Below are 24,105 nucleotides of genomic sequence, written 5' to 3'. Positions count from 1 at the left end.
CATCTGTTTTAGCTCGCTAATTTTTTTAAAAGATTTTATTTATTTATTCATGAAAGATGCAGAGTAAGAGAGGCAGAGGCAGAGACACAGGCAGAGGGAGAAGCAGGCTCCCCAAGGGGAGCCCGATGTGGGACTCGATCCCAGGACCTTGGGGTCACGACCTGAACCAAAAGCAGACGCTCAACCCCTGAGCCACCCAGGCATCCCTATCTTGCTAATTTTTAATGTGCCTCCTAGTAAACCTCACGTCTGGTTGGTGGCTCACATTGTGTTTCTAGGGCAAGAGGAATACCATGTTTAAGTGCTGTATTTTTAATAGTTCTCGTGATCCTCTGGGTGTTGTCTGATATAATAACATTTTCCCCATGCTTTCTCTTTCCCAAAGGTTGAAATCAGCCTTCAGAGCAACTTCCAGCCGGGGATGAAACTGGAAGTGGCCAATAAGAACAACCCAGACACGTACTGGGTGGCCACCGTCATCACCACCTGCGGGCAGCTGCTGCTCCTGCGCTACTGTGGTTATGGCGAGGACCGCCGGGCCGACTTCTGGTGCGACGTGGTGATAGCAGATCTGCACCCCGTGGGGTGGTGCACACAGAACAACAAGGCCTTGATGCCCCCGGATGGTAAGCTCCCTGCGTGTAGATGCCGAGGCAGCCCACATCCCGAGGCCTTTTGATTTGCAAGCGATCATCGTTCATGATGCTCATAGAGAAGCCTCGTAGACATCTGAACACTGATTTAGTAGGAAGGTCCGGTGCTTTATGGGTTCCTTCCTTTGAGTTTCAGGGTCTGGTGGGCTCTCGAAGTGAGGGCGACCTGGGTGCAGCTGAGCCCACCATGACCTTCTGGAGACTAAGGCTCTGAGTCTAATCCTCAAATGAGCGTTGAGGGTAGGAGACGAGGGCTGAGGGATGGATGGGCGCCGACTTGTAGAAACCTGGCCGCGTATCACACACGCGTATCACACAGGCACCTGGAAGGAGCTCGTCGGACCTTGTGAGTGAGAAGAGGCACGTTTCCAGATACCTGAATACTTAACACCCTGTTTTCAGGGTTTGATTCCATGGTGATGGCAGCCGTTTTGCTTGAAGACTTTCAATGCTGATTCTCAAGCCTGTGTAATATCCTCGTGGTAGCTTGTCTGTCTGTTTTAATTTTGACTTGATACTTTTATTCCCACCTGACACGTAGCTTTCGCAGCTGAATTCAGAGCTTCTTTCTGTCTACTGTACTGGCTGTTGCTTTTGCCTGGAACTTTTGGATTTTACCTTCCTTCTGAAGTTCTGATATATTGCTCTTCTGATTGGTGGGAATGGTCTGTGGCTTCCTACTGGCCTGTGTTATGCATGATTGAGAGCCTGCTAAGAGGCGGTCAGAATAGACCCATAAAGCTTGAGTTGTGATGTCTATAAGGACTGAACAGATTGCATGAGCCTCAGCCGACATTATTTGCCTCATTGCCTCAGAGGAAAGAGACACAGGCCCTTTGGTCCTGGTTTGGGCCGTTGCACCTGTGATCCCCTCATGCACAGGCTCTTTCCAGTCCTCTGCCCCGAGGTACCCCTTCCTCCTCCAGCTGTCACCTGTGGCTTCCTCAGACCACCATGGTCAGACCCTGTCTTGATTCCCTAAGCCCCTGATGCCCTTGGACTTGGCTCACATTTGCATCTGTGTGTCTCCCCCTCTTACTGATCTTTGAAAGAAAAAATTGAGTTCCCATACACACACTGTAAAACTCATCCCTTTAAAGTGTGCACATCAGTGATTTTTGGTGTAGTCACAAGGCCGCGCAACCATGGTCATTGTCTTAATTCCAGAGCATTGTCATCACCCTGTAAAGGGAACCCCATAAGGTGCCCACTGACCGCCGCTCTGTTCTTTCGTTCCCCAGGCGCTGGCAGCCACTAGCCTGCTTTCTGTTTCTACAGCCTTGTTTATGGAAACACGTGGAATCACATAACGTGAGAGTGAGGCTGCTTGAGTTTGGCTTCTTGGGCTTCGCGCCCTGTGCTGGAGGCTCATCCCTGTTGTCCGTAGCGTGGGTCAGGCCTTCATTCCTTTTTCTGGATGAATTGTCGTTCTGCTGTGTGGCTGGACCGCACTGTCCCTCTGCACGCAGCAGCGGGTGGGCGCAGCTTTGACCCCGAGCAGCCCTGGGCAGTTGTTCACCTGTGCAGTCCTGTGCTAACACCTGTGCCCCGCGAGGTCTCGGTGAGCATTCACGGGCAGACTGAAGGCTCTGGAAGGAAGTTATTATCTGTGCTTTCGTAGATGCCCTCGAGAGAGGAATGCTGTAGTGCCTGTCTCCCTGCCTCTGAGTCAGTGCTGGTCCTATGCTTGGAGCTGCATGTGTGAGCCTTGTTTCTGGTCTCACTGTGGAGTGAGGGCTGCTCCAGTGATTGCTGGCCTGGGACTTTGCTCCTGCCTCCCATCCCGGCTGTGCAGGTGCACGCAGTGGGCCGAGCAGGGTAAAGCTCTACCTCAGCATGTCCTAGGCCCAGCTTGCACTGTGTCTGTCCCCAGCGACACTTTTATGTTTCTCTTATTTTTTTTTTACCCCCTTTATAAGATTTTTTAAGTGGACAGACCTTGTGAAATGTAAGCACCACGTCAGCCCAGCTCCAGAACCTTTGTGTCTTGAGTAACAAGCTTTGTACCCACTGAACAGCAACCCCCCACTTCCTCCCCTCCTGGAAGCCAACATTCCACCATCTGCTTCTCTGGGATTGATGGCTTCAGAGGCCTCACGTAACTGGAGTCCTGCACTATTTGTCCCCTTGTGACTGGCTTACCTTCCCCTCAGCATCATGTCCTCAAGGTTTGTCCACGTGCAGCATGTCCCAGGATTTCCTTTTTTTTGTTTCTAATTTTGTTGAGATAGAATGAACCCACAACCCTGCGTATGTGTAAGGTGCATAGCATCATAAGTTTTTAAAAATCTTTTTAAAATTGGAGTTCAATTTGCCAACATATAGCATAACACCCAGTGCTCATCCCGCCAAGTGCGCCCCTCATTGCCCATCACCCAGTCACCCCAACCCCCCGCCCACCTCCCCTTCCACTACCCCTTGTTCATTTCCCAGAGTTAGGTGTCTCTCATGTTTTGTCATCCTCACTGATATTTTCACTCATTTGCTTCAACGTGGAGGGACCTGGAGGGTATTATGCTGAGTGAAAGAAGTCAATCGAAAAAGGACAAACATTATATAGCATCATGAGTTGACTCACGTACGTGTGAAGCCGTACAGCAGGTTAGGTGAACATCCGTCGTCTCATAGAGATACAAAAAAGAACAAAGAGAAAAAAGTGTTTTTTCCTTGTGATGAGAGCTCTAGGATTTATCATCTTAGAATTTTGAAATACGCCACACAGCAGTGTTAGCTGGCGTCCTCACGCTGCGCCTTCTTCTTATAACCTTTCCACCTTCACCCATTTCCCTTACCCCCCCATCTGCTGCTGCTAGCAACTGCTGCATATCTCATCCCTTTTTTAAATGTTTTCTGTGGTTTTTTTGTTTATGTTTTTTAGATTCCACGTATAAGTAAGATCGTACAGTATTTTCCTTTCTCTATCTGACTTATTTCATTTAACATAGTGGCTCCAGGGCTGTCCATATTGCTGCAAATGGCAGGATTTTCTTGTGGCTAAAGAATGTATACACACACACACACTATATATACACACACACTCAATGAATATTTAGGTCGTTTCCACCTCTTGGCTGTTGTAGATCATGCTGCTGTGAACATAGGGGGTACACATATCTCTTCGACGAGTGTCTTTGCTTCCTTTGGGTAGACACGCAGTCACAGAATTGCTGGATCCTGGGGTAGTTCCCGTTTTAATCTTCCGAGGACCCTCCGTACTAGTTTCCGAGGGGGCCACACTGATTGGCAGTCACCCCAGCCACGCAGGAGGGTTCTCTGCTCTCCGTGTCCTTGCCAGCATCCCAGGTTATCCCTTGTCTGTCCAAGGAGAGCCATTCCACAGGTGTAATGTGATGCCTCCTCGGGTTATGATTGTCATTTCCCTCATGATGAGTGATGTGGAGCAGGACCCGTTTATGCTCTTTGGAAAAATGTCTCTTGGAGCTTCTTCTCACTTTTTTTTTTAATTGATGTACGGTTGACACGCAGTGTTTCGTTAGTTTCAGGTGTCCCACACAGCGATTCAGCTTCTATCTTGGCTGTGCTCCCCGCAAGTGGGGCTGCCGCCTGTGCCCATAGAACGCTGTTATCGATTATATTTCCCTTGCTATACCATCAACTATATTCCCCTTGCTGTATCTTTCATCCCCATGATTTATTCATTCTGTAACTGGAAGCCTGGACCTCTTGATCCCCTTCACCAAATACATGAAGGGAAATGGGTGAAGCTTCCGCCCATTTTTCTTTTTTCTTTTCTTTTCTTTTCTTTTTCTTTCTTTCTTTTCTTTTCTTTTCTTTTCTTTTCTTTTCTTTTCTTTTCTTTTTCTTTTCTTTTCTTTTCTTTTTTTCTGCTCATTTTTAAATTGGATTGTTTGTTGTTGTTGTTGTTTTTAGCTATGGAATTATAGCAGTTCTATATACATTTTGTATATTAACTCCTTATCCAGATACATGGTTGCAAATATTTTTTCCCCATTCTGTAGGTTGTCTTTTCATTTTGTTGATGGCTTCCTTTGCAGTGCAGCAGCTTTTTAGTTTGATGTAGGTCTGCCTGTTTTTATTTTATTGCTTGTGCTTTAGGTGTCCTATCCAAAAATAAAGCATTGGGAAGACCGACGTCAAGGACTTTTTTTTCTCCCTGTGTGTTCTTGTAGGAGTTGTATGGTGTCTGGGCCTAACATTCAGCTCCTTGGTTCATTCCAAGTTAATTTTTTTTTTTTTTTTTTGCTAGTCATGTAGACAGGGCTCTCTTCTTTTTTTTTTTAAGACTGAATAATATTCCACTTGCTTTGAATTAAAAACAGCCACAGAGGTGAGAAGATACAGTGTGTTATATGATTATTTAATTTCCTTGTGGTCTCTGTTCTCTCCTGAAGTGAACCAGTCTTGACAGAGGATTTGTGCTGATGGAAAATTGGAAAAACATCAGGGCTACTCGAGAACGAGACTTCTTCCCGCTAGCCTGGCTCCACTCATGGCGGCCCCGCCACGATGCCCACACCTTCTGGGGAGGGTTCTCAGGCTGCTGCCCCCCCTTCTCACTGTCCTTGCTTATCTCATACATGACTCACTCTCCAAGTTTGACATGTTAGCAGCTAAATGCCCTTGGAAAGGCTGCACGATGGTTTCACTTTATAATAGATTCTCTAGTGAATCGTTTTTAGAGACAAGTTCCAGAGTGCTGAATTTTAACACTCTCGGAGCTAATGGGTTCATTTGGTAGAAATCCATGCTGTTGCTTGAGAGAGAGGGCATAGTTTATTAATCAATTCTTCTTTCTCGCTTGGATGAAAAATGTGGCAGCAGTCACAGCTCCAGAAGCAACATCAAATTTGTATCCTACTGACTTTGCGCTATTAGGCGAGACAGGGACACAGTTAAAATGACAAATTCCCAATGAAAAATGGGAACACTCTGTAAAGGGGGAAAGCATTAATGTGACGGAGAGATTTGAAGCCGCTCAAACAATAACAAGTTATGCTAATTTGAGAATTTCTTTATTGCTCGTTTTAGAGAACTTGAAAAAAAGAATTTAGTAGGTAATCAATACGGCTTGGAAATCTTTAGCGCAGAGAACAAAGTCAGGAAATAGCAGGTTCGTGGGGGCAAAAGGTTTTATTGATTGCTGTAGTACAGGATAATTATTGCTTCGTAGCCAGAGGCAGCAGTTGTTCCATAGGGAATCGGGGAATCTATTTTTGAACAAGGATTCTTGTTTGTGTGGTTTTCTGTCTTGGAGAGCTAATATCATTGTAAATTCTGCAACTGTACCTGGTCAATCTTTGTCGTGGTTAAACTTGAAAGGCATCCCAGGATATTAACACAAGTTAGAGTCCACGACACCACAATGCTTTTGTTTGGGATGCTCCGTGGTGATGGATTTTCTTACGCCATCTCAGGAATTGGGATTTTTAGAGGGAGGAACAGCGCGGTTGCAGTAAGGGGATCTGGTTCTTATCTTGCCTCTGCCATTAATTTAGCTACCTCGGTGAGTTTCCTCTCCGCTTTCTCATCTTGGAAACGAGACTGTATAATCTCTAAAGAGCTTTCTAGTCTGACATGCCTCGGTCTGTGGTCCTTGTGAAGGAAAGGGGGAGCAGGGGCACTAGTTTGCTTAGTGTGTATATGAAGAGTGGTGTTTTTTTTTTTTTTTTTTGGAATGAAGATCTGTGGAAGTTCAGCACAAGAAGCAGAAGCGCAGAAGTTTCTGTGTTACTGTTGGGGTGGTCAGGTTTCAGTGGATTGGGGTGGGGGACAGATGAGGCTGGGAAATTATTGGGAGTGCCTGGGTCCATTGTCACCTGCAACGAATAGAATTTCACTCGCTAAAGAATGAAGAGTCCTAGACTCTGGTTCCCTGTTGGAGCCCAGAGGACTGGGATTACTCCTTCCCCGAGTGAGAGTCGGTGGAGATGTCGTCGAACCAGTCAGTAGGTGCATGAGTGCTTCAAAACATAGGTGGGCAAAGCAAGGGGCTGACGGTGTGTGGTGTTTTGCCTCACGGAGGGAGGAAGAAGAGGGCCGCCTCTCCTGCTCAGACTGGGGTCGTGTAGTGCTCAAGACCGCAGAGGACATTTTGCAATCGTCCCAAGTAGTCTTCCATCTTCTGAAGTCACGGCACTAAAGCATCATTTTGTGAATTGGGATGATTGCCAACTACCTAGCATCCTCCAAGGTCCCATATTCTCTTGCCTTGCTGTTTGAAATGAACTAAAGTTTGAATTAATGCAAACCATCATTCTTACATTCAACGTTTCAAGGAAGGAAGCGGCCTGGTGGCAGCGCCACCTATTTCCTTAAGATGTGATTCCAATCAGCAGGTGAGAACTCCATTACTAAGGACATGTTCAGAGAGACCCGAGTGCAGTGGCCAGTTGGCCGTCCACAGAGCAGTGTTCCTGCTCGTGAGCTAATAGGTACTAATCTTTCATATTAAAAGTATTAAGAAACCTACTACATTAAAGCATCGGTAAGTGCAGTGGAGGATTATCGTTCTTATTAGAGGAGCTAGATGTAAAACGTTTTGGCTTAGTAAATCAATAAGGCTTGATTTATTCATAAGCACATGCAAAGCTCGCAAAGGGCAACTGCCAAATAATTATTGTTTATGGTGATAATGTAAGGAAATCATTTAATCCGGTGACTGTTTCGCTGTTATTTATTGAGAAGTGGCAACACTACCTCTCAGTGTCTGGGGTCGGGGAGATTGGAGCTCTAGCAGGTGCCTACTGAGTCCCTGAAAGGAATGCTCCTGTAAGATTGCAGGTAAGTATGTGTGATGATGCCTGTCCAAATAAAACCCCTCGGCTTATAAATTGAGAAATATTTATGCACGCTTTCGACTGTTGCAGTAAAAAGTATTGGAATTACTGTGCCTTAGGAATCATGCCACTAATTTTTATTTTCCCCATTATTAAAATTTCTGTAATTTGAATTGCAAACTCTGCAGTCTTGCCAGAATGACTCTATTTACCATCCAAAGTTGAATCAAAATTACTGGGAGTTAAGTTATTATATAACTTATTTGAATAAAGGGATGTTTATTCATGAAGTGTTAGAAGCAAGTGTGAACATGGCCTTATGTTATGCGGGTAGATGCTGGCAGGCTTTGAAGCCTGGTCTTAGGACTGTTTGGGGGGAATTTTGTTTTTACCGTAGTTGATTATAAAATAAGAGCTGTGGCAGGTGGTGCATAGGACTCTGAAGTCATGGGATGACAGGCCCTCCGGGTGTTTAACGGTGGATGCTGAGAGGTAGGATGTGATCATGTTATACTTATTACTTAAAATTTAAATTTGGGGATGTTAATGAAACTTTAAACAGTCTCCTTGTTTTCGTCAGCGGTCCTAAGTGTGGGACCAGGCACCTGCTTGGTCAGGTTGTCATCTGCTTGCTCTTCCGGTCTTCTGTCCCCTGCTTGTTGGTTCTCATTTGCGTGGCTCCTGGAGGCATCCGGGCTCGTACAGACCCTGAGGGTCGGGCACAGACCAGGACAGCCACACACATAATTGCACACTCTCTGAGCACGTGACCTTAGGTTTCCGAGGCTCCATCTTCTAACATACCACCCCGGACAGATGATTGCTAAGTTCTCCTTCTGTTCAGAAGTGTTCTGAATATAAGAATTCAAAGGGCAGGAGCACCTGGGTGGCTCAGCGGTTGAGCGTCTGCCTTCTGCTCAGGTTGTGATCCCGGAGTCCTGGGATCGAGTCCTGCATTGGGCTCCCTGTGGGGAGCCTGCTTTTTTTTATATAAATTTATTTTTTATTGGTGTTCAATTTGCCAACATATAGAATAACACCCAGTGCTCATCCCATCAAGTGCCCCCCTCAGTGCCTGTCACCCAGTCACCCCCACCCCCCGCCCACCTCCCCTTCCACCACCCCTAGTTCGTTTCCCAGAGTTAGGAGTCTCTCATGTTCTGTGGGGAGCCTGCTTTTCACTCTTTCTGTGTCTCTCATGAATAAATAAATAAAATCTTAAAAAATAAAAAAGAATTCAAAGAGCAATGAATGAGATTTATAAACGGGCTCTGAAATAAATAGGCTCCATGGATAGGCGCCTACAAAACTGTATGTGGGTTTTGTTTTTGTTTTTGCTTGTGGAAGGAAAAAAAAAAGACAAAAAAAAAGGCAGACTAAATGGTCTTCATATAAATAAAAAAACTTGTATAGGTAGTGGCGAACAACTATTTGTTCATGAGTAAGAAATTAGTCTCTTCTCTAATCCCTGCTTGGTGCTCGTATTTATCTTTTGAAATTCGCTTTAAACCACATATCCCCTTCATCGATGTCTTGCCCAGTGCTTAAGTTAATCACGAATTTTTATCCTGTTTACATCATGGCTCTTCAATTGAAAACACTTTCACCCACACAGTATTTCTATTGTGTTCCTGCTGTGTACCAACTAACTAAATGGAACCCTATCCTAAGAAGACCCTTGTAAAATGGCTGATAGAATTCTTACTTTACTTTTGAAAAACATGGCTTTGGCAAGGGTAAATAAATTGTCCTCAGGTCAGACAGCTTGAAGTAGATCTTAAGGTAAGGACCATTTTTTTTTCCTCCCCTGCTTCTGAAATCAATGCTTTGAAAATAGCAGGAAGTCAGTAAATATTTGTTTATTGATCAAGTTGTGTCAGTAAGACTTTCGAATCTTTAGACTTGAAATATCGGAAACGCACATTACCAAGAAAAGTTGTGGGATTGGCTTCTGGTAGAATGCTCCTTGTCCAGAATGTTTTCCATCCTGTCATTTTTGGAGGCAAATAAATGGAAGAGATGCGGTCTGGAGCTTCCTTGCCAAATGGTAATGATGAGATTATGTAAAGTTATGTAAATTGTATCAGATGCTATTTGGGTGTTTCTGCACTACATGAAAACTGTAAGCACAAAGCGGCACCGTGAGATGATTTTCCTTTTAGGTGTCAGCCACCAGGGAATTCGCTTTCTCCTGCTCTGAGTCCAGCAGCGGGTCCTGTAGGTCAGGCTCCTGGCTGATGCCATGCGGGATGTGGGCCGGTGTGCGGGTCTTGGGGCCTCTTGTCGGCCGCTGTTCACCCCTCATCTCCCTGTTGGGGCCTGTCCTCTCTGACCCCTCCCCCGTTGAGGGTCTGGGCCCTGGACTGCTACTGATGGGGTCCACATCCGGGCTGGGCTCCCATGCCGCTCGCGTCTCAGCCCCGGTGGACCCTTTAATCCCCCCACTGACCCTGGGGCAGTGCCTCTGAGAGAAGCCTCCTGTTGCCTTTGGGCAGACGGGATTCCCGTAGCGCAGAGTGCCCTCCTGGGACCTCTGGCTGTTCCCAGTCTGACCTGTCTTCTTTGTCTCCCCGCCCGAGCTCGGAGCCCTCATGCCATCTGTCCCCCTCCATCGTGCCACTGACTGTCCTCTAGCCTGTTGGGCTGGTGAGCTTCTCCTGGCCCTTTTCCTGCCCTGGGCTCCTGAACAAGACTCTTCTTTCCTGCCTCTTCTTGTCAAGTCCTCTCCCATTAAGGCTTAAGTTTCCAGAGCCGTGCCTCCATCCAGGGCCATGCCCTCCATCCAGGGCCATGCCCTCCTGCTAGGGCCATGCCCTCCATCCTAGGGCTATGCCCTTCATCCAAGGGCCATGCCCTCCATCCAGGGCCATGCCCTCCATCCAGGGCCATGCCCTCCATCTAGGGCCATGCCCTCCATTCTAGGGCTATGCCCTCCATCCAAGGGCCACACCCTCCATCCAGGGCCATGCCCTCCATCCAGGGCCACGTCCTCCATTATAGGGCCATGTCCTCCATACTAGGGCTATGACCTCCATCCAAGGGCCATGCCCTCCATCCAGGGCCATCCCTCTATCCAGGGCCTTGCCTCCATTCAAGGGCCATGCCCTCTGCATTTATCTGAGAGGTCAACAGGACTCACCCATGGTGAATGTCTCTTCCACAGCTCTGTGCTGTTCTGAGAGTACCTGCCCACTTGGCTTACTTATAAGCGATGTGCCTAATGCAGATGTCCTTCTGGATACAAAGTTCTACGACATGTTTAAAAAGTGGGTAATGTGACTTGATCATGGCTTTTGCTTTTTAAGTGCTTGCATCTTAATTTTATAGCCTGTTCCCAGCTCTGAGAAGTGCCAGACATAGAAGTCAGGATAGCATAGGCCAGTGGCCTCCGATGTTAGCACCACACGTACACCGGACAGGAGGGGCGTCTGGCCTGGGCTCTGCATTCTAGAAACTCCATGAGTCACAAGTATAAAACAACTACATTTATTAAAGAATGCAGAACCATCTTACCCACCTGGGGATCTTGCATTCAGGCTGGGCACAGCCACCCCTCATTCTGGGACTAACATTGGTTGGGCACAAGGGACATGATTCTGTATATGTTTTGAGCCCTTAGAAAAAAAGGCCTGTGTCTGATTGCTGTGGATTTTGTGGGTGGTGGCATTGCCCTAAAGAAGAGGTAATGTATGCGTTAATAAAGCTCCATATTACTAAAGAGAGAGCACAGACAAGACGCTTTTGCATACGGAAGTGTCCCTCTTCAGGCGTGCTGAGCATCCTCATTTTTGTTGTTGTTGCTTTTTTTTTTGGTGTCCCGTTGTGTGGTTCTACAGGCACTTAGTAACTGGTGCAGAATTTGAACACTCCTATACATTGGTGGAGGAATATTGTCCAATATTAAAATTTGATTTTGGTTATGAAACTATTTTATGATATAAATTCATGCTCATCTCACATGTGTGTATGTAGCTCTAGAGAGCGTGTGTGAGGCGTGACATCAATTTTTTACATTGGCAGCTGAAGGATATTGAATGCTAGAACCATGGGTAGTTTGACTTTTTATAAACATATATAATAAAAGGTTAAATATTCAGAAAACCTGATAAAATATTTAATTTTACTTAAGTATTTTGGATAAAAATTTTGATATTTGCTAATTATAATTTGTAATTTTCCTATTGATTTCAGTCGATGATTTGGAATATTTAGAGGGAAAATAGCTTTTTTGGAGATGCATAGTAAGATAACTTGAAATTTTGATTTTTGCGTTTAGATTTACATTGTTTTAATTGAAAACATTAAAATGTATAGAGTGGATATAATTATATTTTATAATTTAATAATTATTTTATAATTTATAATATGCATTAAGTAAAATTAATATTAAATATTCATAAAATATATAATTTATAACTTATAATTATAAAAATTATAATATTTTAATCCCTTAGATGATTTCTATTTAGTATGATTTTATTTAATAATGTCATTAAATAAAACGTATATTAAATATCATGTTTATAAATAAAATTTATATATAAAATTTGTAATATCAATAAAATATATAATCATTTTATAATTTATGATATAGTTATAAAATACAATATTTATAATTTTATATTTTAATCTCTTAAAGGATTCCTGTGAATATGGTACGAATTATGTGAAAAATCTTGATTTTGCTTTTAACTAGGTAGTGCTTTTTCTAAAAAATAAAGATAAGGAAAATAATTTTTATGGAGTAAATATGTGATGATCTATGAATTATGTAAATCTCTGATTTATTGCTCATCCAAACACTGCCAGCCCATCAACAGCCAGACACACCATCATCATCAAATTTATTAATCTTCAGCATTTTGGCAACTTGCAGTCGTATATAAACCATAGCTTTTTTTTTTTTAAACCATAGCTTTTTACATACTTTCTGATTCTGTTATGATGAAAATCTATGTGTCAGCAAAGGAGGATGGGACATGCTCGACCTCACAGCCTGTTCACTTGATAACAGCTTGATAATAACTTGAGAATACTTCCACGTGTGGCATGCAGGTCCGTATTTGTGCTGTTGCTGGGCCTGGACAAGGCTTCCACCCGGGCCTCTCACGGCCCCCCTGACCCAGACGTCTTGGGACGGCTTGCAGCCCGGGAGTCGATTCCCAGACCCTCATATTCTGTCTCTTTCCTGAAACCCGACTGCCTGTGAAGACACCTCTGGGTGTCCTTCCCTGCCACCCCAGCCAGCCCGCCTTCTACTGTAGACACCGAGCACAAGACATCAGTGTTTTAAGGGAAGCCTCCTCTAATTCAAGACCTTATGTTAAAGTATAATGCTTTAATGCTAAACCATCAAATTTTGTGATGTTACTTATGTTTTGCTTGGGACCAAAAATAATTTTATTTATTTATTTTTATTTTATTTTATTTTTTTAAAGATTTTATTTATTTATTCATGATATACATACAGAGAGAGAGAGAGAGAGAGAGAGAGGCAGAGACACAGGCAAAGGGAGAAGCAGGCTCCATGCAGGGAGCCAGATGTGGGACTTGACCCCGGGACTCCAGGATCACACCCTGGGCCGAAGGAGGCACTAAACTGCTGAGCCATCCAGGGATCCCCCCAAAATCATTTTAATGCTCTGAGCCTAGAGAATTTTTTTTTTTTTTAGTTTATGGCTGGAGGGATTTAAAAACATTTTAAATTACATATTACATTTTTTGTTGTGGAGAAGTAAGGCAGGAGGAGCAGTAAGTGGTGGGAATGAAAAGCTAGTATGCGAGGTACGAGTCAGAGGGATGTGTGACGGGGTTGCACCATACAGATAGATGGTTAAGGTAGTGCTCATTCAGGTGCATTTAAAATTGCACGGTGGAGAGGTCCAGGTCATTCTTTCGGATGCAGTTATGGGAGTGATATGGCCGTTTTATTCAAAGTGTCGTATGTGGAGTCATAGGAAATGACATCCTTTGCAACCATTTAAATGACTGAACGATTTTGGAATGCTCAGTTGAAAATACGTGACCAGGGAGCATAGTTTTTCAGAATTATTTGGAGGAGGGATGTGAGCAATAGAATTTGACAGCTGTATCAGCTAAAAGGCCATTCTGAAAAGCCGATTAGTCCCTCTTGCTCTCCTGGGCAGATGTTTGGCCTTTATAATCTGGAAGGTGTACTTTCATCCCCAGGGGGTCATTGCCTGAGCCTTGCCTGGCAGGTGTCTCAGTATTCTGAATGTCCTTCCATGTCCATCTTAGACTTGTAATTTAGGTGTTTAGGAGATTTTTAGGGCTTTGAAAGGATTTCTCATAATGGGGCTTTTACAGAATTTATATTCAAGTCATGGTTCCCTGCAAGTATTTGTCCAGGGTTCTTTGGTGATGGGAACACTACCTTGGGTTGATGGGGAGGAGCCCTCTCATGGCTGCCAGCAGCTGTTCTGGTCCACAAACTATATTTCTATTGCTCTAGGAATGGAAAAAATCTTAGGTCCATTTACCAAGGATTATTTAACCAGGTTCTACTATGTACTCAGGGGCTTTTTTAGTGGGAATGTATGATACGGTTATTAGTAAACATTTTACGCGAAGCTCATTTATAATATGGTTAACTGTTGGCTAATGGCGAAGCTCATTTATAATATGGTTAACTGTTGGCTAATGGCATGTGCTCAGATGATGGGCTTACTTTTGGAAATGGATTTTTAAAAAATATTTATTTGAGAGAGAGAGAGAGAGCACACACATGAGCGAGCATGAGTGGGAGGAAGGGCAGAGAGAGAGAATCTTCAAGCAGACTTCCCGCTGGGCGTGGAGCCCGCCGACACCTACGTGGGGCTTGGTCTCACAACCAATGAGATCATGACCTGAGCTGAAACCAAGAGTTGGATGCTCAACCGACTGAGTCACCCAGGTGCCCCTAGAAATGGAGGTTTTACATGACAGCTGCTAGTGTACATATTTATTTGTTAGTATGATCTGCTTTGGCCACACATTCTTAAAGATCTCACTCTTGTTTTGCTAAGATGGATTGGAAGGTAATTTGAAATTCTGATCTCTGGAGACTTTGGGTAGGATCTTCTTGTCTGGGTGGGAACTTCTATGAGAGCTTTTTTTATTTTTTTGCATTTTTAAACATTTATTATTATTATTTTTTATGCTAAGCATTTTTTAAAGGGTGGCTGGCCTGTAGTGGGAATTTACAAGAGCTGGAGGTTGACCTGTTGGGTAATGAAATCCGACCCCTGACTTCTGTGGTGGTCAGCCAGAGGTGGCTGAAGGCAAAGGTCTCTCAGCACCTTGTCCTGCTGGTATGTAAATGAAATCAGTGGGTGTATCTGGAGCTGCCTCCTGTGCAGGGAAGAGTGGTCTTCCGGCCACCTGGGGGAGGGCGAGTATTGGCCTGAGTCAGGGGGTCTGGCTGGTGGCTCAGCTCTGCCTCTCACCGGTCACTGGTCACAGGCGTAACCTTGGAAGGAAGTCACTTAACCTGTATACATCCCCCTCTGCATCTTCAGAAAGGTTGATTAATGCCTGACCTTGCTCTCGTTGACTGGTAGTGTCAGCCCCGAGTCTGATGACAGACTCGGAAGCTCTCTGGAACCCCACAGTACTGTGTGACAGACACTCACCCTCACCCTCATGTTATTCCTCCTTTTTTGTTTAAATGCAACGGGTCCTAAGGCCCCCCCCCCCTTTCCTAGGTGAGACAGAGGAAAGTGTCCGCGAGGGAGCCCTTGTGTCTAACGGGAGAGCCTTCTCAGTGCAGTGACAGTTCCCGTAGCTGGGAGCCCCCACCCAGCTGCTCTGTGCCCAGGATGATGATGAGGAATTTACTTTTCCCCCAGTCTTGGGGAATTTGGGTCATACCTCTGTTCAAAGTTACCCTAATTCTCTCACTTAAATAAATGTGTGAACCTTGGACAAAAGCCCCTCATTTCTAAACTTTGTGACTTCCAGTATTCTCATGGAGGGTAATTGCTAGCTGCCTTATTGGATTGTTTTGTATATTAAATGGGATTTGTATGAACTCAGAGCTGAGTTAAGAATACAGGAGGAAATCTAGAAATATTGTCTTTTTCTTCCTTCATCCTCTGGCTGAAGATGGTATTTTTTTTTCATTTTTCATTTTAGTTATTGATTGATTTTTTGCAAGACCTTACTTTTTTAGAACAGTTTTAGTTTCACAACAGAAACTGAGGGGAAGGTACAGAGATTTCTCATATACCTCCTGCCCTCACACCGTGCAGGGTGTCCCCCACTGTCAGCACCCCCACCAGGTGGTCCAGGTGAGCCTAACACAGATTAACCAGCATCACCATCTTTTTTCAAAAGATGATAAAATACTGGAAATCAAATACTGGTTGCATCAATCTGATATGTGTCTCTATGGTCACTGGGTGCTGTACAGTCTGTGGGTTTGGACACATGTATAATGACGTGTACAGCATCACAGAGTCGTTTCAGTGTCCTGAACGTCTCCCCTGGTCCACCTTTCCATCCCTCCTCCCGTCCCCACCCCAGGCAACCACTGATCTGTAACACTCTTATTTTTTAGTCCTGGCACACAGTTAAAGCTCCATGTTTGTTAAGGACAAAGGCCCTGCACTAATTGCAAGAAATAACAGCAACCACCAACAGAAACTAATTGGTAGCAGTGTGTGCATATTATTTAGGGAAGAGCCTTTTGAATCTTATTGCACTCACACACACCGGGATCCCACTCCTGGGTGTTGAAGCCTAGTGTGTGTTGGAAGCGGTGGTTCGACAGAGAGGAGAGCCACTAGTCACATACCCTTGTATTGAAGATATTGATGACCAACAGCCCGACTGCAAGGGAAGAGAAAGAAAATCTGGGGAAGGTGGTATCAGTGGAAGAGCAATCTGATGCCATTTACTGTAGGAGCAAATAGCCCTGTCAGTAGGTCTGGAGAGTACAGGGCTATTATACAGGGAAGTGTCAGCTGTTACTGGGAAAGCTGAGTAATTGGTTTATATGATTCTCAGTCTTCAAAAAAGTTTTACATTTATTTTGTATATTAACTAAGCAGGTGGCAACAGAGGGATAACATATGGAGAAATAAAGATTGTAAAGAACTACTGCTCTTTGACGGACAGGTGCTTTATGAATAGAATGTGTCATCATTATAAGTATCTTAGAATTTTCCTGCCAGAGCCATACCTGCAGTGTAAGACACTGTCTCCCCTGAAACATGGTAAATCCTTAAGATAACACAGCCTTGGGGCATTGGCCCAGTACACAAATGATTGATTTTAATGGTTTTTAGTATTTTGAGATGTAGTGAGGTGAGCTGTGTTGGTCAGCCAGAGGACGATGCTCCGAGTAGGCATTTACCTGGTGAGGACCCAGGATGGTGCTCAGATGGGGCCCGTGATGGGGACCCATGGCGGGGGCCCCTGTCACGATGGAGAATCAGGCCGACCCACAGTGTGGCTCAGTGAGGCCATCATTGAGGCAAGCTCCGTGATACTTTGGCTGCCTGTTGAGATCGGGCGGATGGTGAATCCAGATGGGAAGTCCAGGTCACGTGGTCCAGGCCTGGGGTCTGGGACTGGCCCGAGCAAAGCAAGACTCCAATCAGTAGCGTGGACCATATGGGAAAAAGATCTCAAACCTACAACAGGATTGGATGCTGGAAGGATCAGAGCTGGCCTGGCCTCATGGGCAGTGTAGACCAACCAAGGCAGGAGGAGGGAGCTGTGGAGTGGAGCCCTACGTGATGCTTCTGGGACCCCGAATGTATGACGTGAGCAAAGGGAGCTTGGATGGAATGTGTGTGTGTGTGTGTGTGTGTGTGTGTGTGTTCTAGGAGTTACGGCTGGGCTCCTGGGGCCTGGGATGAGTGGCTTGTTTACTTTCAGGATGTGGCCGTGAGAGGGCTTCTGAGCCTTCTTGCCTCTTTGAGAACTGCTTCCCCACAGGCGCATCTTACAAACTGGGTGATTTCTCCTTGGACAGCAGCTAGTCCTTGATACACAGGTGTCTTAGATTGGTGATGAGGAGCGTGGCCATCAGCTGGCTCAGCCTAAGGGTCTGGGGAAGGCAGAGGTGCCTAAAAGAGGCAGACCTGAAACCAGGGAGCATCCAACCTGTCGTTGGTTCCATCTGCTTTAGGTCCTCGGTGGCATCCTGGACCCACACCCGGGGCTGGCTGTGGGGATAGGACTCTGGGGATGGTGCTGAGGACTTCATCAAACATTGAGAAATTGAGCACCTGTAGCTTTTATTAACTGAGTGTCACGTTGTTTAGGTTATTTTCACATTTTTCTATCTGAGATTGGGGAAGAGGCCTGTGATTCTCTCTGCTGTCCTAGTGTCAAGGAGGGGACTTAAAAGACATAGGGAAGGTCATTACATATTATAGATTCTTGAGATGTCAGAGTCAAGAGGAAAGCTGGAGAGGGTCTCATGAGCCCCCTGGACTGGGGATCTTTGAGTGTCTGATGCTTTAAAAAAAATATTTTTTATTTTTTTAAGAGCAGTTTTTAGGTTTATAGCAAAATTGTGGGGAAAGTACAGAGAGTTCCCGTACATTCCCTCCCGCAGCTCACAGACAGCCTCCCCCAGAATCAGCATCTCCCCGCCATTTGTACAGATGGATGAACCTGCATCATGCCCCCCAAATCCATAGTTGATGTTAAGGTTCATTCTTGATGGTGTACATTCTATGGGCTTGGACGACGAATGATACTCTTAACATCTAGCATCACATGAAGCAGTTGTACCTCCCAGAAAAGCCTTTATTACTGCACCTGCTCATCCCTCCCTGTACCCCTTGGCCACTGCGGCTCTATACTGAGTCTCCAGAGTCTTGCCTTTTCTAGAATGTCAGATAGTTGAATCCATAGGGTAGGGGACCTTTTCAAACTGGCTTGTCTATGCAATCATCTGTACTTAGGATTCCTCTGTGTCTTCGCGTGGCTGACTAGGGATTTTTTCACTACTTCATCGTTTTGTAGGTGTCTGGTCTTTATCTTGGCGATTATCACGTCACACCCTTAAAAACCCTGAGCTCTGGACGCTGTAGCAATAACCAGGTATGGTGTCCTGCCCCGTGCGTGAGAACATGGATGTGCCAAAGAGCTCGCGTTCAGAACAGGCCAGAGCAGCCCGTGGGTTGTAGAGGTTGTCTTTCCTGTGAAAAGAATTTATATGTCCAAAATTTCTTAAAAGAAGGTATCAAAGATGAGCCCGAATCTAGTTATATACAGCAACTTTGAGGATGGAAGGATTACACAAAATGAGGCCCAGCTGTTCATCTTTTAAAATGTTCTGAGAGTATTGAAGAGAAATATGATTTTAAAGGTTTTCATTATTATTTTTCTGGTTATCTCCTACCAATTGGCAGAGCTGTTAAGCATTGTTGATTAAACAATGCAGATTTTCTAAGAAGCCCATTTGACATATTTACACAATGATGACTAATAGCCCCCCAAAGCCCATCGTGGATTATAGAAAGGAGTTATTGCCATTAAAATCATCTTTAATGATTTTTTCCTCACTAGACAGTTATGTCAAGTCATTAGGATCTGCTCAGCTTATTTCTTAGAAAATTATATGATGAATATCTTCTGAGACTGTCATAAAGCAAAATAATTTGCCAACCCACACCAACTTCCCACCACCCTCAAACATAATCAAAACAAAACTCTTTGAAAGTCTCCAAAGAAAATAAAATTTATTTAAAACCTAGTTTCTGCTTTCAATGTTTTATGGCCCTTTAGAGATTAAGGGATGATTTATATGTCTTGTTCAGTGTTATTTGGAGTAATACTTAATCACAGATTTGTTTTTTGAAATGAATAAAGCAACTTTTTTATGTTCTTCATCTGTATATCTAATGTATAATTTGTTAGCTCATCAAAATTAATTTTTTCCTAATGTACATGGAGCTTTAGATTTATAAGTCCTGCTAATGTTCTTTCGGTAAAGTGTATGTATTTATGTGCCCTTCCAGCGTGGATTTCTGCAAAGCATTTATGCAAGGAGGGTGTTCACATAAATAACCAACTGGCAAATAAATGTCAATTAAACATTCTATTAACGTTGCTGGCAGCAGTTCTTTAACAAATATTTAAGTGTAGTATATTAGATTAAATTTAATTTTTTTTAAATGCTTGCCTACTTAGCTTCCCAACTTAACTCGTCTTTCTGCTATCAAAAGCATGTTTTATTTTACACTGAGAGAAGTATAGGTTGACTCTGTGTACATATGAATACAACTTGCTTAAGTACTGTTGACCCTTGAACTTGATGGGTTCCTACTGTGAGGGTCCGCTTGTATGCGGGAATTTTTTTTTGGGGGGGGGTGTAAATACAGTACCTTAAATGTATTTTCTCTTCCTTATGGCTTTCTTCCTGACTTCATTTTAAGAATGCAATGTATAATACATTTAACACACATTGATATACAAAGGATGTGTTAATCCACAGTTTATGTTGTCAATAAGGCTTCCAGTCAACAGTAGGCTGTTAGTAGTTAAATTTGTGGGACTCAGAAGCTATATGTGGATTTTGACTGCACAGAGGTCAATACCCATCACCCCCCATCACCCCCATGATCCTCACAGTTGTTCAGGAGTCCAACTGTATTATAAAGATTTTTAGTGGTTTTTTAGATGCACAGAGAATTGATTATTATTGATCTTTTTCTTCTAATTTCATGGTACCCTTTCTTTTTTTTTTTCTAGACCCTCTTTCCATTTTTTCTTTTTCAAAATTTTTCTTGTTTAGGGATTTGGTTTTTTACCTTACAGCTCATCTAAGGTCCTTGATTGCATGGTTTATGTATTAGGGTGAATTGTAAACTTCTATTACAGAAAGACCCCCCCCCCAAATACGGTGGCTTACAGCCATTTAGAAGTATATTACCTTTTCTGGCAGCAGGCCAGGGGTGAGTGGTTCAGGATGGTGGACCATCTTGGGTCCTTGCGGCACTGGTTTCTCTCCAGTTTGCTCTGTCCCAGTGGATGGTAGAAGCTCGCATTCCCAGCAACAAAGACAGAGAGTCCAGGGCCAACTGCTCACTTTCCATGGGCCAGAATTTAGCACCTGCCCATCCCTTGTTGCAAAGGAGAGTGAGAAATGCACTCTGTAGCCATGGAACCCAACTTCATAGCTGAATATCCTGGGGTGTGGAAGCTTCTTTTACTGAAAGAAATAAGGGAAGAAATACTCCTCTGGGACAGTTAGCAGTGTCTGCTATAACTCATTTAGCTAACACACATTTTTTTAGGTAACTATTTCATCTTTCCAAACATCTCAAGGAAAACGTAAAAGTGCTTGAAATATAAAACCAAACCAAACCAAACTACTTTTTTTTTTTTCCATTTGGGAGTCAAAGTGCATTTTTTGGTAGGTTATAAAGTACCTTAAATTTCTAGCTTGCAGCATTTGTTCTTGATTTAATATGATACGTGCTTTTCCCCTGTTTTAACTTTTAAAGAGATTAATGGCTCATGATCCGATTGCCTTTCTCATAGCTGGGGTACGCCAGCCACACTCTTCACTGTGTTTTTAAGATGTAGCATATCTGTGGCACAACATAAAATCACTTATGCATTTCTGTGTGCTTAAATATATCCTTTTGAGCCTAGATTCACCTTTTTCATTTTCAAATTCTATTTTTTTAAAGTTTGAGTTTACAAACTCAACGTGTACAATATTTTCAAGAGACAAACAGTTCTAAAAGGCTTGTTTTAAAAATTAGCGGTGTCTTGTTACATCCTACAAAATACACTTACTCTATAAGTATTTTTAACTCTTTAAGATGAGTACATGGGATAAAAAAAAGCCCCCCCACCTCAACAAGCATTGTACAGTTTTCAAATATACCAGGGATAGAAAGATCTTGCACGCGTCTTCAAAAACCAAAAATCAGATTCTGTACAGACTATTGATTACAATATTTTGATTCAGTCACCTTATACCGAGAGATGGAAGTGAATGTTACAGGATGTGTATTCTGTGATGTGTATAGTCAAGACCAGACAGCCATCAGCTCTTGCCATTTTGAACCTTAGTATTGGAGTGGGAATGAGAGAATTTGAGATCTGAAGATAACAGTCAGGTGTTTGATGCCTTTATTCTTGCCTTGAACTTGGTCAGAATTTAGTGCTCAGCTGGGTGGTGGTGATTGATTCCATTTTCAAAAGTGTCAGTGGTTTTAATAATACCGTTTCTCAGTTACTAGATGTAGAATAGTTAGCTGCGTAGATGACTCCTCTACCCTGATCGGACTACATTCCTGTCATCATATGCGATTCCTTGCAAGAAACCGACGGAGAAGGAGTGCCATTTACACAGAGATTGAGCACCACATTTGGATGGTGTGTCTGATGGATGAGGGGAGAGTGCAAGCTCGGACCTACGTGTCTCTGGAATTGATCACAGGGTCCTTGTAGATATCTATCATTCTGCGCTTGTAGACTTGGCCACAGAATAAAGGATGTCAAAAAGATTTTTGAGGTTGTTACTTTACATTAAACTTCGGTTTTCTTATTTCTGTTTGTTTGGAGTGGTCATGAAGGGACTCGGTGACTTTTAGGAAGGTCTTTTTGAACCTGCAAGCTCTGGACTCTAGAGTTTATTTTTTGTAGGTTGGCCCAGTCTTCATGGACAGAGAAGCAGGATTCTCTACTTCCCAGCTCTCGCTTGGGCAGTTTTGCTTCTGGAGGCCTCCTGGCTCTGCCTCCCTGTCCAGCCCTCTCCCATCTTCTGTCTTTCCCTGTGGGTCCTCTTTTTCTACTGATTACCTGAGATCCCTTCACAACCTTTTACTATCATCTTATCCATGTGCCATTTGTCACAAAAAATTAATTATGAATTATAGATGAAATGGCCAAATAAAAACTCTCTTTGTTCCCTTTTTTTTTCTTCAGGATGTCACAGCCACACATTGATCTCGTGTTCCTGACCCATAAAAGGCAAAAATTCCTAAGACTTGAGCATTAAGTGGGTAGGATGATAGAAAACTTCCCTCTTCTAGTATGAGGGGCAAGTCCATGCATGTGCGCATAGCACAGGGCTTACACCAAGAGCCGTTGACTAATTTAGTCAGAACATACCATGGCTTCTTATCAGAGGCACATGAATAATTTTGAATGGGTAGATGATATTTGCATCAGTGAATGAGAATAATATTAAGAATGAACATTTTCTCCTTTAATTTTACTGAATTTTCAGGAGACTATGACAACCCTGCCAAGAATTTGGGGGAGTTGTGGAGATAAAGTCACATTTTCTGCCCCTTCACCTGAGAGTCCCCATGGCCTTAATGGTGTGTTCCAAAATCAGAATTATAAGCTCATTCTGCCTAAATCAATGTTGGTTTTCTTGTATGAGAAGGTTCCTGCCACTATGTTCTTGTCTTTATGCCTCTGACACATGTCTCTCCTTTTCCCCAACAAAGGCTAATATGATTCTTTAGAAGACATTTTATTATTAGTGATATTGCTTGTATTTTTAATTTGTTTCAGAGTAATTCATGTTTTGGGTCTTTGAAGCAACTGTTTTCCTGCCAATTCCAGATAAAACAAAGGATATAGGACAGGAGTGATGACTTATTCTTAAAATCGAAGTTAGGCATATACACTTATATTTTTTTGGTTGAAAGACTTATTCCTACTGATAATCTTGTAGACTTTCACTCCCTTCAGAATATTCTAGAAGGGCATCTGATCTCCCCATTTCACTCAGTACACAGGTGAAATTTTCTCAGTTGTGCAGATTTAAGTGTGCACCCACAGCATGTTGGTAGTGGGCTAATAAATGTGATCTGAACTCATGATGTTCATAGTTTTCTTGTCATAAACAGATCTGTATGGGAGTCCCATTGGGATTAGTTCCAATTGGCTGTTAGTTTCTGAGGTTCTTCCTCTGGAGGCTGTGGTACCTCTACAGTGAATACTTGGTAAATCCATTTTAATGAGGCAGTGAGCTGTGGACCACGTAGGTTTAAGAAGACAAAAAGAAATAATGCCCAAAGTCATCAACTTCACAACTCTATGTTGGCACATTCTGCTAAAATCTGGAGCTCTAGTCATTACTTGCTGTGGTTTGCAGCTTGCCTTTTTCCAAATGAATGTCAAAATGCCCCTCCCATTCTGCTTTTAAAAAACTCTTTTATTGTGGGAAATTTCATCATACCCAAAAGTACATGTGCTATATGGTGACACCCTCCCCCCCATCTGTCCATTGCCCAACTTTGATCATGGTCAGTCAAGGCAACCTTATATAATCAATACTCCCACCCATTTTCCCAGTGTGTTTTATCGTGAAGTAAAGCCTGGACTTCATATGTCATCTGTAAATATTTCAACAAGTGTCTCTAATGGATGATTCTGCACAAGCTGCATCTCTAAATCAGTGGCATGAGACTTCATCGTATGTGCTGTCGTGGTGCATATCATCACTGTAAAGGAAACGGACTCTTCCACTGGATTCATCTAAGTGGATAGATAAAATACTCTAGAAATAGGTATTGCAAATAGTTGGCGTTGACAGTGCACAGTCTGTCTTCATTCCTGGAGTTGTTCTCACCTGATGTTCCCTGTCTCCATGTCCTCTCACCCCGTCCATACTGAGGCTCTGTCTTCTGTCCCTTGTTGTAACAGGGCACTTCAGGTCACAGAAACCCTCCTATGTACCACTGAATTCAGTGATCTCTTCCTTG

General features: G+C 43.5%; 1 protein-coding gene across 3 annotated transcripts in view; it reads left to right on the top strand.

Annotated features, from left to right (window-relative positions):
- SFMBT2 (Scm like with four mbt domains 2) overlaps positions 1–24,105 on the top strand; it is a 215,887-nt gene that overhangs the window by 33,318 nt on the left and 158,464 nt on the right. For all 3 annotated transcript variants that reach the window (XM_055332786.1, XM_055332787.1, XM_055332788.1), the window contains exon 4: positions 386–626. In XM_055332786.1, the coding sequence (XP_055188761.1) occupies positions 386–626 (241 nt within the window). The remainder of the gene's footprint in view (positions 1–385; positions 627–24,105) is intronic.

This window comes from Nyctereutes procyonoides, unplaced genomic scaffold (genome assembly GCF_905146905.1).
Source record: "Nyctereutes procyonoides isolate TBG_1078 unplaced genomic scaffold, NYPRO_anot_genome, whole genome shotgun sequence".
NCBI lineage: Eukaryota > Metazoa > Chordata > Mammalia > Carnivora > Canidae > Nyctereutes > Nyctereutes procyonoides.
This window is presented reverse-complemented; position numbering and strand designations above follow the sequence as displayed.